The sequence below is a fragment of the Stegodyphus dumicola genome, chromosome 4, assembly GCF_044657685.1.
Source record: "Stegodyphus dumicola isolate Sdum_Otavi_A_Nest chromosome 4, ASM4465768v1".
NCBI classification, from domain to species: domain Eukaryota; kingdom Metazoa; phylum Arthropoda; class Arachnida; order Araneae; family Eresidae; genus Stegodyphus; species Stegodyphus dumicola.
In genome coordinates, this window is record NC_140771.1 from 28,710,497 (window position 1) to 28,730,511 (window position 20,015).

At 33.9% G+C, this 20,015-nt stretch overlaps 1 protein-coding gene across 9 annotated transcripts in view; it reads left to right on the forward strand.

The window, feature by feature from the left end:
* Rel (nuclear factor NF-kappa-B family member relish) overlaps positions 1–20,015 on the forward strand; it is a 161,206-nt gene that overhangs the window by 64,382 nt on the left and 76,809 nt on the right. For all 9 annotated transcript variants that reach the window (XM_085814642.1, XM_085814644.1, XM_085814645.1 and 6 more), the window contains 4 exons: positions 401–571; positions 10,159–10,405; positions 10,535–10,643; positions 13,397–13,604. In XM_085814642.1, the coding sequence (XP_085670768.1) occupies positions 401–571; positions 10,159–10,405; positions 10,535–10,643; positions 13,397–13,604 (735 nt within the window). The remainder of the gene's footprint in view (positions 1–400; positions 572–10,158; positions 10,406–10,534; positions 10,644–13,396; positions 13,605–20,015) is intronic.

Sequence of the window (20,015 nt, forward strand, 5' to 3'; positions counted from 1 at the left end):
ATAATAAAAGTAATCATTTATCCAAAAATAAAAATTTTCACATTCATGATTTGTGTAAAATAAGTGCTGATGTGTGCACATAAAATGCTAAATAATTTCAATAATAAAATAAATTTGCTTCTTTAATGAAAATATATGATAAATAAACTCTATATTTACATATTTATAAAAGGAAGAAATTACCGTTTTCTAAAAACAGCAGTTTGATTTATTTACATCCAAAAATGAGTGCATTTTACAGGTATTATCAGATTATCAGAATTTTACTGTATTGTAAGAATTAACATTAGTTTTAGGTAGGATGCCATATATTTTTTTATTACTGAAAGTAATATAACATATTAAAATACAGAATCTAATTCTTGAAAGTGACATGCATATAAATTTGCTTATTTTTAAGAACCAGGAAATGAAGCTATGCAAGAAAGCTACTCAATGCGTCAAAGTGGTGAAGACATTGGTTTACATTCACAAAATGAAGAAGATCTGAATAAAAATGTGACTGAACTTTTAGCTGAGTTTCTTCCAAAACTGTCTGAAGATCTTGTCGATAATGATGTAACTTTTTTTGGTAAGTATTCAAAGTAGTGATTTAAAATGAATATAGCGATTACATGTGACATAGCTATTTAATTAAAAAGAATATTATCAATAACCACACCATTTCATTCTGAAGAAAATATGGAGTTACTAATGCGAGTGCATTAGAAATGCACATTTTGAGTTTTGGAATTGTTTTCAGTGATTTCTTTTATTTGATTATGTGAAAGACATTGTATATATGTTTTCTGTGGGGGAGAAAAAAAAATTCCAGATGTACATTTCTAATGTGCTGGTGACTCCAGATATGTTTCATAATGTATGGGGTGAAATGGACTACTGCTTAGATATTTTCCATGTTACCAAGGGGAGTCACATAGAATGTTCATAAAGTATATAAACAAAATTTTGAACTTCTGTTTAAATTGTAAGATCTTCATTAGTGTAATTCTCAGTTACTGTAGAAAGTGACGAATGTTAAGAACTAGTTAGCATATAATAACTTAAATTCATGTGATAAGAAACAACAAGATGGAATTGTAACTAACCCTTTATTATTCCATTAAGATTTAACAAACAGTTGGCCCTTTAACTCTATTTGACTCTCAAGCTTATCAAGGGCCTGAGTACGGCTGAGCGTAATAGCAGGTTTGAGAGAGAGAGAGAGACTTCAAACTTTTGAATTAACTTAATTAACTTTAAAGATTGTGTTTTTAAAGCCAACTTTACAACAATTCTAAAAGCTAGACTAAGGCTAGGAGAAATTTTGAAATTTTACAACAAATCCTCTGTTCTGTGCCTACATCATCTTCTTGAATGGACATTTTATTCAGCTACAACCAAGTCAGGTCTTGATCCTTCCATATCTGGAAGGAAATGTCATTAGTAAGGCATTTTACAAAGCTTTTCTTTAAATCTTTAAATCCTAACTTTACGCTTTTATTTCATTATTTGGCATTATTCAGCCAAACAGTAAATTTTTAGAAATTTTAAGATCTTCACTGTATATATTTTGTGCCACTTGAACTCTATAGTAGTTAGTGATGCTGAGTGATGTACCAAAGAACTCAGATTCAAATCCCGGCAAAAGATTGAATGTTTGTAAATGTATAGTATCTGTGGGGTAAGGGAGCACTCAATATACATAGTTAGCCGAATTCCTCTTGAGAGGAAGATGAGCTGTGAAAGACCCTTAGACTGAACCCCAGTATCCTTGGGACAAAAGCTTAGCAGTTAGCAGGGCCAGGCAAATCTAATATGCCTTCTTGAATGCACAGGTGCTAGCTTTGCTTCAAAGCATGTACCTATGCATATTTTGTTTAAATTTCTTCGCAAGGGGCTGAGACAGAAAGTGTCCCTTCACATGTCATGTTTGAAACAGAGCTTTGTACAGTCAAAAGTCTTTAATCCGCACTCGTCGGGACTTCAGCGATTCCGGAATATCGTTTTTTCCAGATTATAGATCATCAGTTTAAATCTGGTAAGATGGCATGCAGAAATTATAAAATTAAAAATATGAAACCATAATTTATAAAAAAAAGAGCAATTATGATATAAAGGGTATCAAAATTTACAATAAAAAAAAGCTTAATATTTATTTGTTTACTTTGTTAAACATTTCTTTCAATGCGCGCATGCGTAAAGCATACATTACGCATAGTCGAAATTAGAAAATTGCAACCAGAAAACTATTTGATGTGTATTGGTGATATTTATAATGATGAGGAATTTGATTTAAATCATATCAAAGATGGAGTACATCAAGATGAAATACTACATTTAGTAAGGAATTATAAGGCAAATAAAATAAAAACTGACAGATGAACTTCCAGTTCATTATTGTGTGCCGCAACCCCCCCCCCCCCGGCAGAGCAACATAAAATTGATAAACAGATTTCGGAATGATTAGAGAAACAAAGGATATGCCTTTATCCATTTTTTGCAGCAATTCCACTTTTTGTTTGATGGACATCGAAACATGCTTTCACTTTGTAGATCCTTTGGCAGCTCCAGAACCAGAAATTCGTTTTCATGTAATTTAAAGTTCAAGCTTACTTTTATAAAATTGCTCTAACAGACTGCAAAAAATAATAAGCCGGATCCAATTAGTAGATTAAGGAACAACGCAATCTGCAACATTAACTGAAATAGATAATTAGATAATTTTAGCTTAGCTTATACCGTCCATTATACATTAAATGCGCATGCGTAAACATATTATACGCATGCGTAAAGGTATTATTATGCATGTGCAGAAAGTTTGTAGCTTTGAGGTCCGGATTATAGATCATTTCGGATTATGGACGTCCGGATTAAAGACTTTTGCCTGTATTTTTAAAATGATGCTTCCTAATGTTTCTCAAAAGAATTAATGATAAGTGATGAAATTTTTCTTCAAGTATGCTCCAGTGACTGCAGTAGATGTCAAGAGATGCCTCTCATGATATAAAAACTTTCATACTGATAACAGAAATTTTCTCCCTTCCAAAAATATTGAGAAGTGCTTGAAAATTCGGCAAATTTTTCATAGCTGGCCCTTGGCGATTGGATCCAAGATGGTGTCCAAAATTGTTTTCCCTCTCTGAGAGAAGTTGGACAGGGAAAACAACTCTGAACTACCAAACATCCAAAAAACAAGAACTTAGAAAAGAGTAAAAATTAAGCCACTTTTCATTTGGCTTTTGCGGTGTCATCGAAGCTGTGCTTCTTCTCCCAGCATAAATTTTTTGGTGGGGCACTACTATATTATCAACAATATTATTTTCATATTAGTTCCACAATAGTAAATTAACTTATTCCAGTTCAGAGATTTAATGCATTGGAAAAATTTTATGCACAGCTCGAATTGAAGAAAAATCTCTTTGCTTCAGACATTAATAGACAGCTTAATATTCTGATGATTTACTTTTTTGAAATCGTGCACTACAGCAATATCCATTTGACTTGGGAGGGAATATTAATAATTTTTATCTATACTCATATACAGTAAATGAACAAAAATATGGAAAAACCTTGTGAAATGCATGTTTGAAAAGAAAGATTGATTTTAATGAAATATGTATGAACTTCGTAAATGTGCTAAACAGTTCAGTTGTTGTCAGAGTACTGTTATGTGAGGTTGTCATTGTATTATGTCAGACTTAACAGACTTCGTACGTGGGCAAATTGTTGGAGCACGTATGCTAGGTGCTTCCGTAAGCAACGTAGCCAAGGTGTTCAGTGTTTCAAGAGGTACTGTATCGAAGATTTATTCCGCATATTTGAAAAGCGGAAAAACATCATCTGCTAAATCACAACGCGGACGAAAGTGTGTCCTGAGTGATCGTGACAGACGATCATTAAGGGCAATTGTGACGAAAAATAAGAAGACCACAGCTGCAAAAGTTACTGCTGAAATGAATGTTGTGTTACCAAACCCCGTGAGTACCAAAACAATTAGAAGGGAGCTTCATAAACAAGGAATTGCTGGGTGTGCTGCAATTGAGAAGCCACTCATCAGTGATGCTAATGCCCGTAACAGAAAAAGGTGGTGTTTAAGTCATAAAGCCTGGACTATAGAGCAGTGGAAGCGAGTAATATGGTCTGACGAGTCTTCTTTCACATTGTTTCCCACTTCTGGCCGAGTTTACGTCTGGAGAACGCCATCTCAAGCCTTCAAGCCTATAATACAGACTGCTTGTTGCCAAGAGTGAAACATGGCGGGGGGTTCTGTTATGGTTTGGGCAGCCATATCGTGGTTCTCTGCTAGCCCCATGATAACTGTGTCAGGGCCATGACTGCCAAGACTTATGTGAACATTTTGGTCAATCAAGTTCATCCCATGGTACAAACTTTGTTCCCCGATGGTGATGGTGTCTTCCAAGACAACAAAGCCCCTGTTCACACAGCTCACATTGTCCAGGACTGGTTTTCTGAGCACGAGAATGAGTTGTCCCATCTCCCCGGGCCACCACAGTCACCAGACCTGAATATTATCGAACCTTTGTGGTCTACATTGGAAAGGAAAGTGCGTTCTCGTTATCCACCGCCAACATCGTTATCTGAACTTGCCACCGTTTTGCAGGAAGAATGGTATAATATTCCCTTGCAAACATACAGGAAGTGTATTTATTCATTCCGAGAAGACTGCAAGCTGTTTTGGATGCCAACGGGTTTCCTACACCATATTAAGCAAAGAAACATGTTTTTTAAAGATGTTTCCATATTTTTGTCCAACCCCTGTAACTTTCTGAGTATCTGTGTGCAGAGTAAAAAAGTGTACAGACATCTAAAAATAAATAAGGATAGCTTAATAATTTTTATTAAAATAATTTGTAAATTTTATTTTAAGGGAAGTATCACATTTGAGAAAAACTAAATGTGCATAGCTATATATTTAAGAATACAGAGTTATTAAAACAAGTGATAACATAATTAAATTAGTCCAAACGATATTTAATGCATCTTCATATCTACTTTAATATTTTCATTTAATATGTAGTTAAATGCATTAAATGCCAATCAGGCATTTTAATTTGCTGTAATGAAGAGATTTTTCAATCTGGACCTCATAAACATTTTGTGAAAATATAAGCTAATAATGATTTGTGGTTTTCAAACTTTATTTACTCTTACCATAGAAAATTATAGAATTTTGACATACTCTAGATAACTGAGAATAAATAGAATAAAGTTTTTTTTTTTTTTTTTTTCCAATTAACTCCCCATAAAAGTTTTGCGAAAATATGAACAAATGATGATTTGCGGGTTTCAAACTTTATTTACTCTTACCGTAGAAAATTATAAAGTAGAATTTTGACATACTCTAGGTAACTGAGAATAAATAGAATAAAATTTTATATTTTCATTTAAATCTCCATAAACGTTTTGCGAAAATATGAACTAATAACTGATTTGCGATTTTCAAACTTTATTTACTCGTACCGTAATATTCGAAAAGTAAACAGAAAATTTCCCTTTTCCTCCTTCATGAAAATTCCCTGTGTGGGTTGCAACACTTGTCAGGGTTACCATATCTGTTGCACATACGCGCTCTTCTGATGTAAACAAATTCAAAATTTTGCTAAGTGCCAGTTACGGAAACATCCCTGACAAAAAATAGTTGTCAACAACAGCTATTTATTTGAAATACTGACATTAATAAAAAATTTTCATCATACAATGATGTCACATACAATCACATGCTTTCCTCAACGTCAGAATATGGCTTTATATAACCATTATATGTTTAGTGTTTGGCAGTGCTCTTTTTATTTCATATTTTGTAAAACTTATTAACAAACATATTTCTTATTAACAAACTCAACCATTTGAAAGCGAGCAGTGGCAACTCTTTTTGAAATAAAACATTTTTTTATCTCCAGCGAAGGTCTCAAATCTGATCTTCAATCAATAAGTCCTTTGTGCCAAATCGGGACTTTAAATGGTCAATAACTTTCAACTTTGGAAGGTGGATAACTTTCAGCGATATCACTTGCTTTATCCTTTGGTTTCAAGGAAGAAAGCAGATATTGAAATTTTTCTTCTCTTAAATTTTCATCTTCATTACTTCAAGAAAACTGACCCCCAAATGCAACCCATGATCTAGACATAATATCATACTCCTTAAGACGTAATTCGGAAGTTTTAAATTATCAAATGCAAGCTTATTAGAAATTACAGATTTACCTTCATAATGTTGATTATAATTCTTCTCATATATAACTCTTATTTCAATAAATTTGTCTCTGTAAGATTCCATTGCATCATATTCTTGATCTGTAAAACTAATTAAATTTTTAATTTCTTAATCTACTTTAAATAAACGCTGTACCTTCTAGACAACTTTGCCAAACTGAATATGAATGTCCTTTTCGACATCAATCTTACGATGAATATTGACAAACGTATTCGGCGCCTTAGTAAAGAAATAGCGTAAATTAGTTCTTCCTGCTTGTAACTTAGTTTCAAGTTTCAATTGATCAGCCTTTAATTTATCCTGAATTTCTGTTTGTTCTGAATCTAGAGTCATTTTATCTTTCTTAAACGTACTATATCAAATTGAACATAAATTTTCTACATGAAGCAAAACTTAGTATAAAATAACTCAGAAGCAATCAAAAATTCAATAAATCAATAAATTATATGGTTTACCTCCAATAAAGTAATGTTCAATTTGTAAATTTAATGGCTTCTGGTTCACTACTTAATGCAGAGTACAATGTCCTAACGCCACTTTTGTTTTGACTCAGAAATCCAACTTCATTTAATATCAAATTTATTTCACTTTACAAACACGTACATATTAATGCGACTATTTACATGTGGAGTTTAGCAGAATGATCAAATGATCCATATATTTTAATAATGAAAAATTAAGTATCTCAATAATGTAACTTAACCAAAGAATGTCTAACGAACAATACATATTTTTTGACTTAACAGCTGCTTACTTATAACGAGAATTTTCGGATCACAACATTTGAAAACAAAACTGGTTGCCATGTTCATACATCAAACAGAGTTACAAAACAAATTGTTAAATAATAAGAAACAAGAAATGCTAAACTTAATAGGAGTCGCAACAGTTATAAATGAATTTTGGCCACATTTGATGGTATTTCTGTCCTATGCAATGAATAGATAGTTGTTTACAAATGTATTTATAAATATTTGGAAATATTGTTTTGCTACTCTATGTACCTCGTTTATCATTCCCAAGTTCAAACTGAAGTGATATTCTGTGAGTGTTGGTACAAAGTGCAATAAACGTAACTGGACTTTTTGAAATTTCTAAAGTAATATTTTCTGATTAACAAAACCATTCAAAAACTATCAGAACACTACATTTTATGCCAAAACTCCAAATGAAGTAAGTAACCTATATATTTGACCTTATGAGTCAGTCACCTTATGTGCAGTGATACCATTAAGAATATTTTTTTTTAATCCAGTGGCAGGCAATTGTTTATTTATCATCGGCCACTGTTAAGGACAACAGTGATGGCCGTTTTATTGTGGAGGCACTTAATAGGCAGCTACTGTTGCCTCCTGTAAAGGAGCAGACAGTTGCAGCCATGCCTACTGTGGGATTTGATCCTAGGCGCTTCAGTACTGCAGTAGAACAAACCACTATACCATCTACACCACTTCCCTAGCCACTATACTATCTGAGCGGCTCATTGAGAATAATTAGAAAGGATGAACATTGATTCACTAGTTTTCCCTCTGTGAGTTTGAGCGAATTAATATGGATTATGTAATAATTTAGCAGTTGCCATTCAATTCTTCCAAAGAAAACTTCTATATCACCTATAATGAAAGAGTTTGTCTTGAAAATCATAAAATACATGCCAGTTTTACTAGTACCGAAATACTGAAATGTCATTGCAGTGAATATCATGCTCTGAGAATATAGGTTTACAGAGTGAAAGCTGGTTCAGAAAAGTTCATGCATTCCTTTTGTGGCTGTTGTTTGTTCTTTTGTGTCAGTTGTTTTATTTATTTCTGGTATCACAAATTCATGCTAGTAGAATTCTGTTAATTGCAGTCAGAAATAATTCATTGTTCATCTGAAAATTGGAATAATTGTATGTATTCTTATATATAAATTTTTGTATTTGTCCTGACTTTTTATATTTGTTTAAATTTAATAAAATAGCCATTCTGTTCATGAAGCGATATGTATGATCAAGTTTGCCATTCCTGTCTTCTGTTAGTTTTCATGCAAAAATTTATGTTCGATGCTAAGTCATAATCACACATGTTTCAGCTATGTAGGACTGGACATCGAAAGGAACAATTCTGAGAACCCGCACATTTCCATGAAACCTACGTAGCTAAGTTACCATTTTTACTTACTAAACAGACTTGAAAGCTAAATGGTAATTGATTGTTGCCCAGATTGGGATCACGTGATCCTTCAGAAGCAGAACTTTCGTTGTATTGGTTGATCTCTCTCCAGATAGCTGCAGATGAAACATTTTCGGCGAGGTTTTAAAAAAATTCCTCGTAGCGGGTACCTCATTTCCATAGCTAGATGGGACTTCACTTCCAGCGGAGCTGTTTTTTCTAGGAATCCTCTTGTTTAAACCAGTGCTACCAGAATATCGTTTCTCAGAAAAGGGACTGATCACCGATCACTGTTGTAAGGGCTTCCAACCTAAGGTTATACCTATCAGAATAATGCCCATACAGCAGAAACAGAACTCCATTACGCAGCCTGGGAACACATAAAAAATATTTAAGATGTTACAGTGTCACAATTTTTGTTATACATAAACGTCTTTGCACTTTCATGCTACAATGTGCATTCAGAAGTTACAGAACATGATTGCATAATGTTATGGTATATCATTAAACATAAGTACTTGATTAGGTATAATAGTAGTGGATAAGTAAAGCTGACATTAGTACAAACTGTGTATAATCAAGTGCAGTGATTATATATGATATTCAAAACAATCTGTACAAAGCTATTTGTGCATACATTATAATCAGAAAGTAGTGATAAATATTAGTGCTAAGTAATTACATATAGTAAAGTACCGTGTGCAAACAATTGTAGAGTGTAATTACAAAATTACATATAGTACAGTACCGTGTACAAGCAGATGTAGATACAATATTCGATACAAACTGTATGTTGCTATTTGTGCTTACAGTACAATCCGTAGATGGTAGTATATTAGTGGTGAGTAGTTACATACAGAGAAGTGCCATGTATAATCTGATGCAGAGAGTACATACAATATTCGAAACAATCCGTACATAAGTTTTTTGTGCATACAGTACAGTCAGTAAATGGTTATACACATTAGTGGTAGATAATTACATGAAGCACCGTGTGTAATCAGTTGCAGAAAGTAAATATAATATTCAAAAATAATATTTACATAGCTATTTGTGCTTACAGTACAATCAGCAGATCAGAAAAGGGACCATCGCTAGATGTGATAATCCCTTAAGTGGCATCCCATTAATTGGAAAATTGCTCATTTCTTTAAGGAGAATGCTAAATGCGAGCAGTAATTTTAAATAAAATTATTAATTATTTGATTTTATTATAAATAGTTAAAATTTTATACATGTAAAATTGCTGTAATTTAAAATTTTAAACCCATAAAATTGTGGTAATTTAAAATTCTAAACACATAAAATTACGGTAATAATAAATTCCTGGATATTGGAAATTTTTTAACAGAATAACATACCAATATTATTTTTTCTAAATTTTGAAGTATGTTTGATATAATGACCATTTGCTATAGCATTTTTTTTTTTCCTTGACCCCGTAGACATCTATTGTAATGTGAGTAAATCATAATAAATGCAGTTAATAAAATTAAACTTAAGAATTGCATGTTTCTAAATAGAAACAATTGAAACAAACTGTTTTTTAAATTTCATCGATTTAAAATTATTGTGTGTGGTTTTTTTAAAGCATAAAACTGCATATATATTGATTTCTGCAAAAATATACAAACTTGTGTGAAGTTCATAGCAACTCATCTGTTTATGTATTTTCTGTATGTTTATGCATTCATTTTTGAAATATTATGGATGAAATTAAAATTTAATTATTTGTATAATTACATATTTTAAAACCAATATTAATCTTTTGTGAATGTTTACTTATAGATCCAACTTATTTTGATGATTTGAATATTGACAATACAGACAGTAACCTTCATATTGATGGAGCAGTTGCAAAAGTGGCATCTCTATCATTAAATGATAATAGTAGAAAAGTTGTCAACTGGAAACCAGAGAGTACCCATAAGTGCCTTCGAGAACTTATAGCTTGTATCCTTCAAACTGGAGATGTTAATTCTTTATTACTCTCTGTTCAAAATATTATACCTCTGCAAGATGATCACGGAAACTCGTAAGAATTAAAATTTTTAATTGCTTACAGCAGCTATATGGTGTATTTATATGAAGCAATATCTGGAGTATTATTTTGTAGCTTTAAAATTTCTTATGTGTTTTCCTTTCTTTCTCTCCTTTTTTTTAGTTTACTCCATATAGCAGTCAGTAGCCAGAATGTTAACTTGAAAATAATCCAACATTTGTTAAATGTCATTTCAGAAGATGTTGTGAATTTGAAGAATAAATGCAAAGAGGTGTGTGATTTTTGTTTCCTACTACATTCTGAAAAATACAAAATGTTTGCAAGTGAATGCCATTTCTTTTAATATGTCAAAAAGTAGAACATCAGATACATCCTTTGTAAGAAAAATTTGCATGAACAGCATTAGAAGAATCAGCTGAAATTTTAATAAATGTGTGTCACTCTCCAGCTAGTCCAGTCTAATGAAAGTTTTGTCTTCTGTGAATTAAAAATAACTAAAATATCATTTCTTTCAGATGATATGAGTACAAATCTGATGTACTGATTATGCAAACTGTTCCGTTTGTATAATGAATAATTGAAAAAGCTTCTGTTATTTGTATTTTTTTAACCACCATATTTTTTAAACGTGGGACTCTTTGTATTTTTAGTTACACACATGGAAAAAATACATTGCCTGAAAAGAATATTATTAGATAAAAACTTTTAGAAACTGTTTCTAATAAAAAGGCAAAAATTAAGTTAGATTCTGATATAATCATTTACTGCATTTAAAATGTAGTCGTTCTTATTCGTAGTAATATATATATGTCAATAAAATAGAGAAACTTTATATTTTATGAATTTTGCCATTTTTTATAAAGGCATCCAATTTTTATGCTAGATTGGTGATTTGTCATTACTTATATTTCAAGCGAATTGACTGTTGTCTTGCATTGATTCTTGACAGATATCAGTTTAACATTTGAATTTATCTTCTTTATTATTACAACTTCTGTTCAGAAAGTTTGATATTTTAACATTTGAATTCATCCTGTTTATTATTGCAACTTCTTCCAGAATGTTTGATAAATATATCTACATTGTCGTCTTACATAAAACAGCTGTTACTATAGTTTGAAGTTCCCCATTAGTGGTATTAAACATCTGGGAATGGTTGTACAAGTTCTGGAAACTCCTGGCGTAGTGTCTTAAGTGATGGCCAAAAAAAATGATGACAAGAAAAAGTCTGAGGGAGACTAGTCCGAGTACGGTAGGTAATTCCAAATCGACCCGGAAATGATGCATCAGTAAGGCAGTGTAGAGCCGGTCATTGTCATGGAGTAGGGTCTCCCATTGCCTTCCTTGACATACTGGGAGATGTACCCACTTGATCCATTACAGCAGGCCTTTTTGTAATTCCACATACGTAGTGGCATTTGACATGGTGTCCTGAGGGAGGAATACTTTATGGAGGAGACTCAAAGTGTCGAAGAACACCACAAGCATTGTCTTGATGTGGGATATCTCACCTCACTCCTTCTTGCATTTTGTCGACCCTGGACTTCGCCACTCTGTACATTAATGCTTATCTTCGGGGTCATGCCTCAGGTACTAGGTCTCATTCCCTGTGATGATGGTTTTCTGAAAATTTGAGTTTCGATGTGACCCCAGGCGTCAGGCCAAATTTGCATTGTTCCAAATTTGCATTGTGAGTCGAAGTGTGGGGCACGAGTTGGGAGCAAAGCTTGCATTTACCCAAATTGTGGGGCATCTCATACTTGTTCTCACTTTTTCCACTATCATTCACACTGTCGCACAATGTTCCTGGACATTGTTTGGGGTGCATGAAGTTGCAGGCTGACCACTTCGGGAGAAGTCTTTAATGGTATCCCGCCCTTCTCAGAAATGTTTAATTTACTTGAACGCACACTTCAAGGTGATCGAAGTATGAAACAGAACAGCATATTTGTTCATGATTCATTTTGAGTTTTGATTGCAGGCACAATACCTTCCATGTACAATGAGCTGTTTTCACTGCAGCAGTGCCACTTGGGAACTATTTCAGGCCAGTCTTGACCTGTCTGGCATGGAATACATTGGCTACACACTATTATGACATGAGAACTGTGATGTCGTGCAGCAAACTTCCTGAACAGAGGTTGTACATGTAAAAGAAGTCCTTTTTAGACTGTTAAGAATATCTATTGGCAGTTGTAAAAATGCAGTGGTAATCAATGGGCATAGATTTGATTTTAGCAGTAATGCTTCCATTGATTCAAATCACTTTCTTCTGTAATTGAAGGAGGTGAAAGTATTGGAATCACTGAAAGTTCTTTTGCAAAAATAAAATCTATGCCAAATATCATTGATTTTTCGGGGAAAATGCAGAATCACTGCTTGGTGCATTTTTAAGAATTGCACAAACTCGGTATCCATGTACACATCGACCTATTTTCACTTAAAAAAACACTAGAGAATTGCACAAATTCAGCATTGCACACTCCCTTGACTTTGTCTATGTACACATCAATGTATTTTCACTTAAAAAGTCAAAGGAAATTGACAAAAATCCAATTCTTCTTTCTCTTGTAAAAAGCACCAAACATAACATGCCAAATAAGTGGGTGATTCTGCACTTCGTCTGATTTTCTATTGGATTTCCTTTTGAGTCAGTTTTATTTGGCATGTTAATTTTTCTCTTCTTGAAATTTCAACAAGAAATTAATGTTATAAAGTGCAGTTTCTAAATTACTTCTTAAGACAAGCAAAAAAAGCTACTGCAATTATGTTAAAATGAAATACACATATATTATTTACTATTTTTTTATGAAAAGTTCTTTTCCTTGTAATTGTTTCAAAATAATTAGAAATGTGTTGCTTTTCTCTACAAAATTTACTTTACTCTATTTTTGAATTATTTCTAAATAATCTTTTATATTTTATTGTAATGAAGTTGGCAGGTGTGTGATATTTTCTTTCTCTTTCTGTTCTATGATAATTTTGAGATTAATGAAGAATTATATATATATTTTTCCCTTTTAGACAGCACTTCATTTAGCTGTAAAACTAAACAAGGAAAAAGTATTAAAACTTCTTCTCCAGAAGGGAGGAGATCCAAACATACCTAACCAAGATGGAAATAATTGTTTGCATATAGCAGCAAAAAGTGATTTTGTTTTATGCATGAAAGAACTACTGCATGCAACAAAATGTTCTTATTTTCATGCTCTGAATGCCCATAATTACGAAGGCAAGTATATTTATATTTTATAATGATAGCTGCTGCTTGTAATTCATTTTAAAGTTGGGAAATTGATTTGATAATAGTTCAAATCAATAAGCCTTACTTATGTAGAAATTATTCAGAGCTGGTTATTAGCTTTACATAGTTGGACCGGCAATAAAATCTACGCTTAGAAGTTCCTAGGATCATGTCTAATCTCAGTTCGTTTTTTAACAACCTGCAAAAACTGATGGCTACTCCTTAAATGGCTTTAAACCAGGTGGGAGTTTCCCCTCTTGGGGGGGGGGTGGAATTTCATATATTCATGTGTCACCATTTTACTTACCTGTTAAGTATTTAGTTTTTGTTTATGAATATAAAAAGTTACTTTAGTTCCAATTTTGATAGTCATCAGCATTTTGTATATTTTTCTTGTTAACTTTATAAAACAGATTATAAAAATAATCTAAATTTAAATAAATATGTATTTCAAGAACACATATTTTTTTCAAGTTTTGGAAAGGGGAGTATGATCATCTAGCAGTGGTGAAAGGGATGCATGGGTAGGGCAAAAGAGATTGAGAACCACTGTTCGAAAGAAAGGAAGACAGTTTTAAGATATCGTTTAGAAATTTTATATATTTTTTCTTCTTTGAAAGAAGATCAGATTGCACAGCTCTAATGATGAAGTAAAAATGAGCTGGATCTGGTTACTGTTGTGGGATATCAGGAAAGAGCAGTTTTGAGAAGGTTAGAGATTTCTCCTGCCATCTTTACATTTGAGAGATTTCTGATTCCAAACAGAAGAGGAAAACATGAAGGATGTATCCTTCTCATTTTCCTCTTCATGTAAGATTATGTAAATCTTGTAAAGTAGAAATTATCTTAAGGTGTTTATTGGTTTTGATAGTTCAGTATCTATCTATGGCCGTGTATGAACCGTGTTCAGATACTAATTATTATCAAGCATTATTATTTGTTGTTTGAATTTTTTTAAAGTTAGACATGTAATTGTTGACTGAAAAATAAAAATATTAAGATTTGGATCGTATATCATCATTAATTTTATGAGAGATTAAAATAGTGTTAAATTTGTCTATTTGTCTAGCTATAGAAATTTTCTTATTGAAGTAAAAAGGAAATATTTAATAATGTGATCTTTTCTTATCCAAAGTTACCTTGACAATAATAAATAAAAATGTTATATATATATATATATATATACACGCATGAATAGAAGACGGGGGGAAAAGCATAAAAGTGTTTAGACTTGCAAATAAAAAGCATTTTTGAGCTGATAGGGGTGCAGTTCACTTCATTAACCTTTTGGGCTTTATGTCCAAATACTCAGCTGTATACACTGTTCAGCCATCAAAACATGATGAAATGTGCTTTCTTTATTCATCTCTTTTCTACCATTTTCACATTGCTTCTTTCCTTTTAAAAATAGAGAAAATCTGTGAAATTCTTGGTTTATCATTTTGGCATTCATACATATAGAATTTTATTGTAAATATTCCAGTTTTTCTTGTATATTTTGCATTTTAAATTCTTCCATTTTGTCCTGTGTACTTTTTGCTGTGCATACGGTCACACGTTATTATAATTGTCAGATTGGTTGTGAGTAAAGGAAACTGATAATTAAATATTTCCTTTTTGTTTCTTAGCAAGTTTAAATCGTTATTATATTACTGCATTTTTAAAGTTCTGACTATGTGTCATTCAACTAACTGCAAAGCTTATGTACTGGGAATATTATAGAATTTTAAAAACTCTTACTTCCCCTGCAAAAAATTTAACAAATGAGAATTCTAAAGCTTAAGTGGACTGCATATACTGTACTCTCACCAGACTGTGGAATTTAGCATCCATAATGGATAAGGACAATTTCATGATACAATCATGAGATCTTCTTTGCCTTAGTTTTATTGGTTATTCAAATAGCATAGGATTCCAAACAATGGAAAAACTGCTAAAAAAAACACGTCTTGACTCATTGGTTTTCATTATCAAAAGAGAACAGAGGGATGGTCTCTCAGACAGATCTAAAATTATTGAAATCCTCAAGTTTGATGTTAAGATAACTCTTTAACCATGTTGACCAATTTGTAATAAAGAGTAAGCATGAAATCAAAAAACTAAATTTCAAATAAATTATATTTTGTTTAATTATTAATAACTGTTTAAAAAAGTTGTTGCTCTTTTTTAGTGCTACATTACAGCTACTACTTAAATTAAAGAATTCAGATATAAAAGCAAAGTAAATGGGGAATCTTTTTGTAAAACCTGCATATAATTAATTTAAAATTCTGTTTAATGTTACACATTGTACATTGATTGCACATTTCTTACTAATGGTGCCTTATAAATTTTAGATTAGAATTAAATAAAAAATAAAAAGACTTTCTATAATTTGAGAATGGAAATTTCTTCTTCCATTCATTCAAAAAGTTTTCGGCTTTTCTCCCATGCGTTCCACTTTTTATACGCCCAACTATCTGAAGCTTTCACTTATCTGGCATTTTATGAGTTTTCCAGAAAATACTGAATAAGAATATTTTCAAGATGATATAAAATTTATTAGTGTTATATATTTTATATCACCTTAAAAATATTCTTAACCGTAATAACTAAGGCTGGAGTTTTTATTTGTGATGTGATTTTTAAAATCCTTTATTATAATTGGGTGTTGCATCAGATATTGACATTAAACTCTATAATATGCATAACACTATGGTGATGGTTTATGACACAAGACTCCCAGGCCTGTCAGAAGGTTCATTAAAGGATGGTTAAAAACTTTGATAGAACATAAAATTAACTTTATTTAAAATTTAAAGGTAAAATATGAACCTAAATACACTCATGGACCAAAAAATTAGCGCACCAAGGAGTCGTCAAAATAAAACGAAATTTTACGTATGTAATGACTACTTTGATATATTTAAATTATAAGAAAATCAAAGAAAAAGAATAATTTATTTCAGAGAAAAAGGCAAAAAAATACAGGAGTTAATACTCCGTTGGACCCCCTCTAGCACGAATGCACGATGCGATACGATAGGGCATTGAGTCATACAAGTTCTGTATGATGTCTTGAGACATTTCGTTCCATATTTGCTGTAACCTTGCCTCTAGTTCATTCAAACTCGTGGGATGCCCGACTTGTCGTCCCAAATGATTCCAGATATGCTCGATTGGAAACAAATCTGGGGATCGGGCAGGCCAAGGAAGGGTAGTAACAGTGCAGAGACAGTCTTGTGGCACCCTTGCCATATGAGGCGAGCATTGTGTTGTTGAAAAATGGCTCCTGGGAGCCGTTGCACGAGTGGTTGCAGAATTTCATGAACATATCGCTGGGCTGTCATGGTGCCACGGAACAATACTAGGGTTGACCGTGTATTGTAGGCAATGGCATCCCATACCATCACACAAGCTGTGGGAGCGATGTGTCGCTGTACAGCAAAGGCAGGATTGAGGCATTCACCATGGGCTCTCCACACATGAACACGATTGTCATCACTGCCGAGATTGAATCTAGATTCGTCGCTAAAGACAGCCTGGTTCCATTCCGCTTCAGTCTAGTTTCCTTGTGCTCGACACCACTCTAAACGGAGCCGTCGATGGGTGGGCATCAAGGGCCACACACGTAATGGGCACCGCAATACCAACTGTCCTTCAGCCAGGTGCCTTCGTATGGTTCGAGAAGACACAAGGGCCCCTAGTGAAGGTGCTACCTGTGCCTGGATGGCGGCCGATGAAGCAGTTGGCTGTACGCGTGCATTTCTTACGATGTGGCGTTCTTCTCGATGACTGGTCTGTCGAGGGTGTCCTGAGCCTGGTCTTCGTGTGCATGACATCTCTCGGGTCCACTGGTCCCAACACCTCCTCACAGCACAATCAGAGCAGCCTAATTGATGAGCTACTCGCCTAGCTGGCTACCCAGCTTCCATCATCCCGACGATTCTCCCCCTCTCAAACTGCGACAACTTCTCATATTGTCTTCGAACACAGCATAATGGCATGTCTACCTCAGCTCTTTCTTTGTAAATGATTCAGCACACTCAAACAAGCTTTGGTTACCTGTTTTATACTCGATAGAGTACGACGTTCAGTGCCCTCTACCTGCTATATGTAATGCGCAATCATGCTGCATTTCTAATCATTTTCATATCTCCCCGACATGTACCTTCATTGCAAGTTTCATTACGATCCCGCAATTATTTCTTGGTGCGCTAATTTTTTTGTCCATGAGTGTACATGATGATAAGCCGGCACCAAATGTCGACCACACGTAAACAGGAACAGTGATGTACAATTGTAAGAGAATTGCTCGGGGAAACGTTTAAATCCTTATGGCTCCCACTCTAATGAGTGCGCGTGGGTACAGTGCAGTGAACATGGACACTGCATGCAAATGTCAAAAATGTAAATAGTCTGCCACAATACCCCCTTAAACACATGCCAAACGCACGAGGGGTCAGAGATATCTAGGGAAATTGTTTCTTCTTCTGGGGGTATAGTGGCATTCCGTTTTAATGTAGGAGTCTGCTTAGGAACAGGAACCAATGCTACAGTATCTGAAACTAATAATGCTGATTTGAAGCGATCAATGCTGTTCACGGGTTCTTTACCTCGACTAAGAAGGGTAAAATTTTTATTACTTTAAATGGTTCGTCATATGAGCGAGTTGGGTGGTCTTAACTGAATCATGTCTCACAAATATGTGAGTGCGCGAAATACTTTTTATTAACATGGTACTGGTGCTATCTCTCTCATTGCCTCACAAAACTTCTGTAGAAATGAAATTGAATGAGAAGAATTAGAAACTTGGGTTGCAAAAATTCTGCATTGGAGATGAATAGTTGTTCAATAAGCCATTTCTGAGCATGTTCCTCTCAGATCTTCTTTGTATGTTGCTCAAAGACTGAGGTGTACAGTTGGGATAATATGGTATATTAACGGTTGTGTAAGTGAACGATGGAATCTCTCAAGTAATCCATTAGCTGAAGGGTGGTGTGAAGAAGCTCAAATTTGGTGAACACCCAAGAATTTTATTGAGAGTAGTAAGCATGCGTGATTCAAATTGCCGGCTCTGATTGGTACTTATGGTACTGGAAACTCCAAGCCTATCAATCCAGGGGTAAAAAATGTTTGAGTGATAGTTTCCGCTGAAATATACTTCATACATATTGCTTCAGGATTGGGAGAATCGGTCGACAAGAGTCAAAAGGTAGGAGTATCCTTCCAAAGGTGGCAATGGCCCGACTATACCCAAATGCACATGTCCAAAATTTTGACTTGATACAGCCAAGGACTGCAACTAGCTGTGAGACTGTATGACTTTGAGTCCAAGCAACACAATCCCATGATGCTCAAGGCCATACAAAATGAGAGAGATAAATCTTTTTGTCGATCGTATACCTGGATGAGGGAATCCATGAAGAGAATTAAACACTACCCTTCACAAATAATTAGAAACGAAAAGATGGATCTTGTCACCACTAACGTCGCAGTATATAACACATCGTTCAATAAGTCCTGGGACTAACCAAAAGATGGTGTTAGTAATATCAACTTGACTTAATTGTTCGAAAGAACTAACCTTCAAATGACACATGTCTAATTTTCAAGACATTTGTACCGGAAACAGCGAAGCTACTGTGGTGAAAGTGACACTACTTGTGCATTTGGTAGACAAAATGGAGAAAAACGAATTTTGAGTGTTGATCAAACATTGCTATTTAATGGGCACAAATACTGTGCAAGCTCAGCAATGGCTTGAAAAATGTTATCCATACACGGCTCCATCAAAAACAACCATTTGCTGTTGGTATGCTGATTTCAAGCACGGTCGCATAGATACAAATGATGCGCCACTCTCAGGTAGGTCAAATAAGGCAATTGCTCCGGAAAATGTGAAACAAGTGTTGAAAATCGTGATGAATGACCGCAAAATGAAAGTTTGTGAGATTGATGAGATGGTAAACATATCAACTGGATGTATGATTTTACATGAAAAGTTGGGAATGAAAAAGTGTTTCCCAAATGGGTGCTGCGTGTGCTCACAATGGAACAAAAGCAACAACAAGCCGATGATTCACAGAGTTGTTTGTCACTGTTGTCTCGCAATAAACAGGATTTCTAGCGTCGATATGTGACAATGGATGAAACATGGATCCACTATTTCACTCTGGAGTCAAAGCAGCAGTCAGCTGAGTCACGTGCAGCCAGTGAAAGTCATCTGAAGCGTCCAAAAATGCAGCAGTCAGCTGGCAAAGTCACGCTGAAAAGGGAAAAATCTCTCGATAGTGCCTATTACAGTGAGTTATTGATGCGTCTAAAGGACAAAATCGAAGGGGGAAAAAAAAAAAAAAAAAAAAAAAAAAAACGACCGCACCTGAAGAAAAAAATCATCTTCAGTCAAGACAATGCCTC